This window comes from Rhinatrema bivittatum, chromosome 19 (genome assembly GCF_901001135.1).
Source record: "Rhinatrema bivittatum chromosome 19, aRhiBiv1.1, whole genome shotgun sequence".
In the NCBI taxonomy this organism is placed as follows: domain Eukaryota; kingdom Metazoa; phylum Chordata; class Amphibia; order Gymnophiona; family Rhinatrematidae; genus Rhinatrema; species Rhinatrema bivittatum.
In genome coordinates, this window is record NC_042633.1 from 42,212,771 (window position 1) to 42,223,318 (window position 10,548).

Here is a 10,548-nt window from a genome sequence, read left to right on the forward strand (position 1 = left end):
GATGCTCCCCCCCACCCCCCCCCCCCCCCACCACCACCCCGGTCACGTCTGCCCCGTCTGGTTTCCAACGGCAACCAGACGTGTCGTCAACACCCAGATGAACTTGGACTTGAGAAGGGAGGGAGGGCCTGGGTCAGGCTTACGGGGGCCCCTGCCAAGAGAGAGGCTTCATGTGGAGGAATGCGCTCGGGTTACGCGGGGAGGAGAGAGGCCTCGGATTTCATTTCTGCTTTTTCCCCGTACAGCAGCCCCCGCTCTCTTATTAAAACAAAAAAAAACATAACCCCCCCCCCCCCACCCACCACCACCACAGGAGAGAGCGGGAAGCCGGGACCTTTCCAGGCCTCTCCCGCAGCTGAGTGAGTGGTGGGGGGGGGGGAGGGAGGGGGAGTTTTAAACGGGTTTCATTTTTCTTCCTTGGGGAGGGAGAGGGGTCCAGGTGGAAAGCTCCAGAACAAGGTAACTCCCCCCCCCCCACCAAAGCCAGATGGGGGAGGGGGAGCTGTAAAGGGGGGGAAGAGAGAGGAGAGGGAGTTGGAAATATTTATTCTAATAATATTTTCTTAGCGGCCTGGTTTGAATTCTTGTCTTTGTTTAAACCTCTTGCTTGCCAGGGAGGGGCCCCGCCTGCACTGGAGGGGGGGGGGGGGGAGTGCAGCCGCATGCCTGGCGGGTCGTGAGAAGTTTCAGGAAAGTTTGCGAGAGGCATCCACACCCCCCCCCCCCCCCCAGCGATCTATGACTCGCTCTCTGCCCCGGGCAAGAAACCATCCTACCCCACCACCAGCCACTACCACCCTCCCTGCTGATTTAATATCCCACTCCCTTACCCTCACCTTCCCCCCCCCCATACTAAACTAATTAAATAATGATTTGGGGGGGGGCGGCAATGGTACTCCCAGCAGAAGCCATGCGTTGACTTTCCCTCCCAAGCCGAGGCAGCATCCTTAGGGAGAAGGTGGGGGGGGGGGGGGCAGTAGAGTAACTGCCCCAGCCCAGGTCAACCCAAGTGGCTTGATCCGGTCCTGGGTTTGCCCCCTGGCACGGATTTCCCCTTGCCAGAGTGAGCCCCGGTGAGCCCCAGGGCGGTTCGGGCTCTCAGCATATCCGCATGGACCTTGCATGAGATGCGTTTCCATGCTCCGACTTTCCGGTCCCATTCGTTTCAGTCTGGGGAGGGCATGGCCGCCCCTGTCAGTCCGAGGGAAAAACTCCACCGCGTCTGGGAGGAGATGGAATTCCTGTGAGTTTAGAACCGAGCCATGCCCTGTGATTTTACCAAAATACATTATTTTTTTTTTTGCTGACCTTAACGTGGGCTCCGAGCGCCCCCTCGTGACGCCCCTTGGATTCGCAGGCTCCGAATTCACCTCCCTCCGGCTCTCTCTGCCTTTGCTTACCTGGATGAATTAATGCATCGGGAATGCCCTGCGTGCCTTCGCATCCCCCGCACTAAGGGAGGGGGAGGGGGTTAGTGCCACGTCTTGGAACCTTCCGTGCCGTGGAACAAGAGCGCGCAGGGGTTCCCGAACCCGTCCGGGAAATCCAGGATGCACGAGATTAAGTTCCATGCAGTGCAGACCGCATAGGTGCGGGTCTATCTCGTGCATGACATTCATTGCGCATCTCCTAGGAAGCTGGACTGGCTGTGGGTGGGCGTGGGTGGGAGGGACCCGCTGGAATACCGCGCGCTGCTTATCCCGTGGAGTTTTCCATGCCGCGCCAGCCTGCAAAGCGAGGCAGACCTCCGGGTTTTGTGTGCGTGACGGGAGCGCTCCCGCACGCGGCCAGAAACCCATGCAAGGGAAATGTATTTTAATTCTCGTGGGTTGTTTTTTTTTGGTTTTTGTTGTGCACCTGAGCGTGAAAACAGCACTTATTTTCTCTCTGCTTGACTTTTTCTTCTTTTTTCAGTCCTGGTTCCTCTGACGAGAGATCTTGAGAAATTTTACATCTGCAAAAAAAAAAAAAAATATGAAAATTTAAAATCTTAAAAAAAAACAACAACAAAAAAACAACAACAGGAGTAACAAAAGAAATTTAAAAAAAAAAGTCCACCAGGCGACGAAAAGACAAAACAAAAGAAGAAAAATAACCTGACAAATTGTATCATCGGCTCTCGACCACGCACGGCGAGAAGATAAGGAAGGGGGGAGGGGAAAAAAAAAGGAAACTGGAGAAGGTCGAAAGAACCGCGACGCGAGCTGCGCGCGCGCAGAGAAGTCGCGTTTCCGTGGTGAAAGGCCGTGGCCCGCCGAGGACTGGCAAAGACTCGTTACGCATGTCGGGCTCCTACTGAGAGGGATGCTGGAGAATCATCCGACCCGCACCACCACCACCACCACCACCACCACGCCGAGCATCAAAACAAAAGGAATCGAGAATTTAAAAAAACAAACAAACAAACCGGTGGGACTCGTCCGCATGCAGAGAACTGGCGAACGCTTGGTCGGGCATCGCTCGCTTTTCCTCTTCCTCTCCCCCCCGCCCCCCCTCCTCCCCCGGACTATGACCTGATGGCGTAGCTCTAGTTGTGAGGAAGGCGATGGTGCTTTGGCGGAGGGAACGGGCTCCTCCGTATATAAACCTGCAGGAGCCCACAGATTTTGTGTGTGGGGGGGGGGGGGGGGGGTGCGCCAGAGGTACTGATGGGGGTTTACCCCCATTTTATGCTCGGCTCCTTAGGAAGACTGATTTCACTATAATAGGCAGGTTCTGACTCCCTAACGCCCCTCTCTTCCGCCGGCCCTCGCTTTGCTCTAGAGGGCCAAGCCGGCGGTTCGGTGAAACAGCAGTCGTTTGGTGACAGATCGGGGGGCGGGTGGGGGGGTGCCTGGGAGGCGTCTGCTCTCTCTCTCTCTCACCGTGGCTGCTGTGGGCAGTCATGGTGGTGGCCATATCTTGTGAAATCTGGAGATAGGAAATGAGGTCGTGGCTGCTGGACTCATACACACCCACCACTGACATCACTTCCTGCCTCTGGGTTCCGTGAATTGGCTGTGGGCTTGAGTTCGTTTAAGCCCACAGCCAATTCTGTATGCCCAGGAAGGGATTAGGTGGCCTGCAGTCAGCCACAGGCGTATCCCACCTAATCCCTTCCTGGGCATACAGACCCTAAAGGGGCGGGGGGAAGAAAGGGGGTCATGCCCCTGAGCAGAGTGTCATTGGTTTGTATACCAGCCTTGGGGATTGATGGGGTAAAGCAGTGGTTGAGAATTTTTTTTTTTTTTGGGAGGGGGGGAACCATTATCGATGAATCTTTGCGCTTTTCCTGTGTTGTTCGTTGGCAGAGATCTATGTACAATGCTGAATATAACCTGTGGGGGGCATGGAATCCCTTTGCGAAAGGAAGAATGGTAAAAATCTACCTTTTCCCCAAACACTCACACACCATCGAACATTTGAGAATTATGTAGAGTCTGTTAAAAACAGCAGAAACATTCTGCAAGGGCCAAACCCACTAACTCATCTCACTAGCCCCGTGACCCCTCCCTTGAACACACTAAATCAACCCAAAAGTTGACTGATTCCTCCCAGGAGCCCAATGACTCCTTCCCCCAGACCTGCTGATGGTCACTCCCTCACAATTGATACACCCGTCCTGTGTCAACCGCACAGATTAATGTCTCTCTATAGACTGATACACCCGTCCTGTGTCACCCACACAGATTGTCTCTCTATAGACTGATACACCAGTCCCTGTGTCACCCGCGCAGATTAATATCTCTCTAAAGACTGATACACCCGTCCCTGTGTCACCTGCACAGATTAATGTCACTCGGTAGACTGATACACCAGTCCCTGTGTCACCCGCACAGATTAATGTTTCTCTATAGACTGATACACCCGTCCCTGTGTCACCCACACATTAATGTCTCTCTTTAGACTGATACACCCGTTCCCGTGTCAACTGCACAGATTAATGTCTCTCTATAGACTGATACACCCGTCCCCGTGTCACCTGCACAGATTAATGTCTCTCTATAGACTGATACACCCGTCCCCATGTCACCCGCTCAGATTAATGTCTCTCTATAGACTGATACACCCGTCCCCTTGTCACCCACACAGATTAATGTCGCTCTATAGACTGATACACCCATCCCCATGTCACCCGCACAGATTAATGTCTCTCTATAGACTGATACACCCATCCCCTTGTCACCTGCACAGATTAATGTCGCTCTATAGACTGATACACCCATCCCCGTGTCACCCGCACAGATTGACTCTCTATAGACTGATACACCTGTCCCCGTGTCACCCGCACAGATTGACTCTCTATGGACTGATACACCCGTCCCCGTGTCACCCGCACAGATTGTCTCTCTATAGACTGATACACCAGTCCCTGTGTCACCCGCACAGATTAATATCTCTCTATAGACTGATACACCCTTCCTGTGTCACCTGCACAGATTAATGTCACTCTGTAGACTGTTACACCAGCCCTGTGACACCCGCACATGATTAATGTTTCTCTATAGACTGATACACCTGCCCCCGTGTCACCCGCACAGATCATTGTCTCTCTATAGACTAACACACCCGTTCCCGTGTCACCCGCACAGATTAATGTCTCTCTATAGACTGATACACCCATCCCCGTGTCACCCGCACAGATTGACTCTCTATAGACTGATACACCCGTCCCCGTGTCACCCGCACAGATTGACTCTCTATGGACTGATACACCCGTCCCCGTGTCACCCGCACAGATTGTCTCTCTGTAGACCGATACACCCGCCCTGTGTCACCCGCACAGAGTAATGTCTCTCTGTAGACTGATACGCCTGCCCCCGTGTCACCCGCACATTATTAATGTTTCTCTCTAGACTGATACACCTGCCCCCATGTCACCCGCACAGATTATTGTCTCTCTATAGACTGACATACCCGTTCCTGTGTCACCCGCACAGATTAATGTCTCTCTATACTGGCACACCCGTTCCCGTGTCACCCGCACAGATTAATGTCTCTCTATAGACTGACACACCCGTTCCTGTTACACCCGCACAGATTAATGTCTCTCTATAGACTGATACACCCGTCCCTGTGTCACCCGCACTGATCGATGTCTCTATAGACCGATACACCTGCCCTATGTCACCCGCACAGATCAATGTCTCTCTGTAGACCGATACACCTGTCCTGTGTCACCTGCATAGATTAATGTCTCTCTATAGACTGATACACCCGCCCTGTATCACCCACACAGATTAATGTCTCTCTATAGACTGATACACCCACCTCTGTGTCACCAGCACAGATTAATGTCTCTCTATAGACCGATACACCCGCCTCTTTGTCACCAGCACAGATTAATGTCTCTCTATAGACTGATACACCCACCTCTGTGTCACCAGCACAGATTAATGTCTCTCTATAGACCGATACACCCGCCTCTTTGTCACCAGCACAGATTAATGTCTCTCTATAGACTGATACACCCGCCCTGTATCACCCACACAGATTAATGTCTCTCTATAGACTGATACACTCGCCTCTGTGTCACCAGCACAGATTAATGTCTCTCTATAGACCGATACACCCGCCTCTTTGTCACCAGCACAGATTAATGTCTCTCTATAGACCGATACACCCGCCTCTTTGTCACCAGCACAGATTAATGTCTCTCTATAGACTGATACACCCGCCCTGTATCACCCACACAGATTAATGTCTCTCTGTAGACTGATACACTCGCCTCTGTGTCACCAGCACAGATTAATGTCTCTCCATAGGCCGATAGACCCATCCCTGCATCACTTGGTGTAAAGGACTGAGGCATGAAGTGATCCTTTTATAATGTAAGCAACAGTCTTCCTTTGACTTGACTGTGTTGAGACCATTTAGTTAGGCTTCATTTTTTTGGTTTTTCTGCAAAATAGTTTTGGTTTTGGTTTTTGGTTTTTTTTTTTTTAATTAGTGTTTAGCTTGAGGAGAGGAAATCTTTTCAGCGAGAGTCCGTCCCTCCCTACACCTTAGATTAGCCCGTAGCCGGGGGTCTTAGCCAGTAAAATTGGGTTTAGCTACAGGCCACTGAAACACGGAAAGAAAACGCGTACGACGTCGCACCTTAAAACGAACAAAAATGCAATAGGTCACGTTAAACAGGTTTTTTTTTTTTTCTCCGTGATGAGTGACAGCGGAAGGCTTTGGGTGCTGTCGGACGCCCATGGACGTATGCTTGCAAACCTATGCTAAAAAGCTACTCTAAAGCCCGCAGACATGAGATTCTTGCATCTCCTTCCTGGCTAATTGCTCTCTCCTGGGCATCCCTCGTAACCACGTGCCGATTTTAAATGACAGATTTTTTTCCTCTCTGCCCCTTCCCTTGGAGACTCAGCTCAAGCGCCGTTATGCACCCGGCCTTCCTTGGGCGGGGGAGGGGGGGGGAGTGAGAGGAGCAGTTTGGGTCCTTTGCTAAAGCTTTGAGGGCTGGCGGACACAGAGCAGGTCACGGCCCTCGCTGTCCAGGCTGCGCGTGGCTGGTCAAGCAGGCGCTGCTTTGCCCTGTCGGCTACGGGGATGGACCGGCGCCGGTCTCTCCAGGCCTTCTTAATGGCTTCCGGGACTCCCCCGGGGCATTGCTCAAGTAATGTCTCGCTCTCTCTTTAACTACCCCCCCACCCCCCGCCCCCTCCAAGTGAAAATAAATCTGTTTGTGGTAAGGGAAGTTTGAACCGTGGTCGGGGGCCGAGCGCTGCGGGTTTCCCCGCTCACCAGATCCGTTTTTAACCGCTGAAGTGTTGACGCGTGGCCACCCCCCCCCCCCCCCCCCCCGGATTTACGGTTGAAATCTTGCTTCGTGCTGAGAGAGGGGGGGGAGGGGGGGTCAGTACCTCTTTCGTTAAGCGCGGGGTCGCCGGTCTCCGCTTGCCGCTACGTGTTTTCTACCCGTCGGGTGCGCGCGGGGGTGGGGGGACAAAAAAAAACCGTGCCCGGCTCGGCGACCCCCGTAAACCCCACCCCCCCCACCCCGGGCCGCCCGTTACCGACCACGTGCGCGCCACCTCCCTAAAAGCGGAGGAAACCAGCGAGCGGCCCGGAACGAGGAAACGCCCCCCCCTCCCCACCGGCACGCAAAGAGAAGGTGGGGTGGGGGCTTTATGGTGTCTGAGCGTGCGGCGCCATCTGTGGGGGGGGGAAAACGGTTCCGTGGGGGAGAAAGAAGGAGAAAAAAAAAAAGACACTTTAAATCCAAATCGCACCCCCTCTCCCCCCCCCCCCCCCCCCGATGAAGTCGCGTGCAATGTTGGATGTATTGTTCTGGGTGGGGGGGGGGCAGTGGGAGGGTGTAATTTTTAAATATCTTTGTATTTTGGAGATTGTTAGGAGAAGATGAGTGGAAGGAGATTTTTTTTTTTTTTTTAAAGAAAAAAAAAAAAAGAAAAATAACCCAAATATTGTTCTATTTTGATTTAAGGAATTTAACCAGGTCCCTGGGGGTCCGGGGACTCTAAACTCGATGGACCTGCCCAATCTCCTCACCAGAAGGGATATAAAACAAAATACGAGAGGTTTTCTCTCTTATCTTCGGTTGGTTTTTATGTGTATATATTATATAAATATATATATATAATTTTTTTAATTCTTTTTTTTCTTTTGCTTTTTTTTTTTTTTTTAATGTTTATTAGTTTGGGATGATTTTATATATATATATATATAATTTTTTTTTTTCTTTTTAACCCTTCCTCCTTTCCTCCGCTATGAGACCGCTTTAAGGAATTTAAAACAAACAAAAAAAAACAAAACAAAACCCCAACACATTTTCACAGAAACGGACGCAAAATTTAAAAAGGGAAAAAAAAAAAAAAAAAAGAGATAAAATCCTACATAGAAAAATATTGCATTAAAAAAAAAACAAAACGCAAACCAGTTCTCTATATTATGGTGCTTTTATGTTTTTTTCTTAACGTTCATCTGGTTCGCTTCTCTGCATTTTTTTTTTTTTTTTTTTTTAATTACAGTAAAAATCCCGGGGTCCCCGTCCCTCCCGGAGAGGCCGATCCAGGCCTGCTGTCGTGCGATCCCCCAGCGGGAAGTGAAAACTACATATCCCAACATGCAGTTGGGCGGGGGGGTGGAGGGAGGGGGAGAGAGGCCTCTCCTGTTATGACCCAGGTGAGAGGGCGACCCTGGATAAAGGTACGTCTTACAGATTTGCTGGGGGGGGGGGTGGAGGCACTCGGCAGGATTCCTCGCGTGGAGCGTTGCGTGAGCTGCAGCTCGCCATGGAGCCTCCTGGCGTTTGCTGTACGGCGAAGGCTGTGGCGGGGTGAGAGGAGACCTTTCCCCTTTCCGCCCCGCTGCGGCCGCCCCCGTGACACGTGCAAGGTTCGCCCGGCTGGTGGTAATTATCTCGTTGGCTTGAATTGGTCCCTGGGTCCTGGAGATCGTAAATCGTTTCTCTCTCGTCTGGCTGGAAAGAGGCGACTTCCCCTAGGGTTGCCGCCTTGCCTTAGAATCCAGCAAGCAGATGGATCCGGTCCTGGTGTTACCTGCAGTGCATGCTGGGAGTTGTAGTTCTGATGGGTTTTTTTTTGTTTTGTTTTTTAAGGTGGGGGGGGGGTGCACCTGCAACCTCCATCTTTATCCCCGAGCCTGCCCTATCGCAATGCCTTACAGCAAACCACTGGCCACTTACTACAGTGCCTTCGACTTTTTTTTGGGGGGGGGGGGAGGGTTGGGAGTACGGCTGACCCCCCCCTTCCCCCCAGCCCTCAGCAAGAGTGGAAAGACGGCACCCGAGCTACTGATTGGGTCGGGTCTCCGTCTGCCCTCAGACTGAAAGCATGGGTGGGGGGGGGGGGCCGTAAGAAGAGACCCCTGCAGTAAAACTCCTTCGGCGCCGCGCAGGGAGGAGGAGAAGGCAGGTCTCCTTTTATGCCCCCGCCTTGGCTGGCGTCCTTGTGACGGGGATGGACTTGTTTCGGTCCCGGGCTCCGGTGACGACCCCCCCCCCCCCCCTCCCAAACGCACGCAGAAGGGAAGCAGCCGGCTCACGTTAGGAGGCTCCTGCGAGCCCGCGGCTGAACGCCTCCCCCGCCGTCCGCACCTTAATAAAACGCGTCTCTGGCTTTTCTACTTTATTTTTTGGAAGGGGGGGGTTATTTTACTGTCTTTCCAGCTTGCCGGGTGGGGGGGGGGGTGCAGATTGCTTCCTTTGGTTTATTATTATTATTTTTTTTTTTGCGACGTGCGTCCCTCCCTGCTCCCCCCTCCCCTCCCTGTGAATACAGTGTTCCCCCCCCCCCTCCCCGCCCGCCCGCCGCTGTCGATGTGATATATCCGGTACGGTTTTGTTCGCCTAAAGCTTGCGCCGCTTTCTTCTTTCCCTTCAATGGTTTTTCTGTGTCTGTGAAACAAAATGTGGGGGGGTGGGGGGGGGGAGAGGGGGAAGGGTGGGGGGTGAGCAAAATCCCTCTCCCCTGTGGGTGCTGCGTCCAGGGGGTGCACCTGGGGGAGGGAGAGGTAGGGTGGGGAAGATGGCGTGACGGCCTCCCCCCCTCCCCTCCCCCTCCCAGAAGAGATGGAGCCTTTGCCATGCTAAGGGGGGGGGAGAGGGGGGTAAGAGAGGGGGACTGGGTCACCGAACACGGGGGGGGCCGCAGAACCGGCGCCAGATGGCCCTGTTCGGGTCACCTGGGGTGAAGCGGGGGCCCAGCCTGTGGGGGGGGGTTTCCAAGGCTTCCACCCACGGATGGGCGGGAGAGGGACTCGCTATGCGCTGCCTCCACCGCATAACGCGTCTCTCTCCCCCCCCCCCCCCCCCCCCCGGCCTCGTCCTGCGTCCTGAAGCGGCGGCGCCAATCTTGCAGTATATATATATATATATTTATATATATATATATATTTATATATATATACACGCCCTGCACCCAGCCACAAAGGGGGAGGGAATCATTTTATTGCACCGGGGGGGATGAGAACGAGAAACTCAGCAGCCCCCCCCCCTCCTGCCCTTCCCATCCAGTCCAGGTTTTGTAATTCTGCTGCCTTGCTTCAGAGCGCTGGCTCTCGTGACCCCACACCCGGGGGGGGGGGAGAAGGGGTGTCAGGCAGCTCCGGACCCTGGGGAGCCACAAACGGGCCTGGTTTTCAGAGCCTCCACCCTGAATGTGCAAACCTGCCCCCCCCCTGCGTATCCCGAAACCCTGCGCCAGAGGGGGCTCTCCAGCACCGCTGCAGTTGCTTACCTGGCTTGAGTTCCCTGCTTTTCTGAGGGGGGGGGGGGGGGAGGCATCAGGACCACGGCCTTGTCCGGTGGGGGTGGAAACCGGGTCTGCGTCAGCATCGCGTGGCTCCATTTCCAGTGCCGGGAGACGAGGGCATTGCCAGACAGGGGGGGGGGGGGGGGGAGAGGCTCCTACCCTTGCACACCCCCACTCCCCCAGCCCCCAAACTCTCCCACCCCCCAAACTCCCCTCTCTTGCTCAATACAGTAATGTGCATGTGTTAATTACATTTTTTTCCATAATTAAAAGTCCATTGAGCACCACCTTCATAAACTGAATAAAATAAAGATTGTTTTCTTGACTGTAA

The 10,548-nt window shown here is 53.4% G+C and overlaps 1 protein-coding gene across 1 annotated transcript in view; it reads left to right on the forward strand.

Annotated features, from left to right (window-relative positions):
• LOC115081012 (nuclear factor 1 X-type-like) overlaps positions 1-10,548 on the forward strand; it is an 86,412-nt gene extending 75,864 nt beyond the window's left edge. The window contains 1 exon segment of the mRNA XM_029585519.1: positions 1,915-10,548. Coding sequence (XP_029441379.1) covers positions 1,915-1,929 — 15 coding nt within the window. The 3' untranslated portion in view covers positions 1,930-10,548.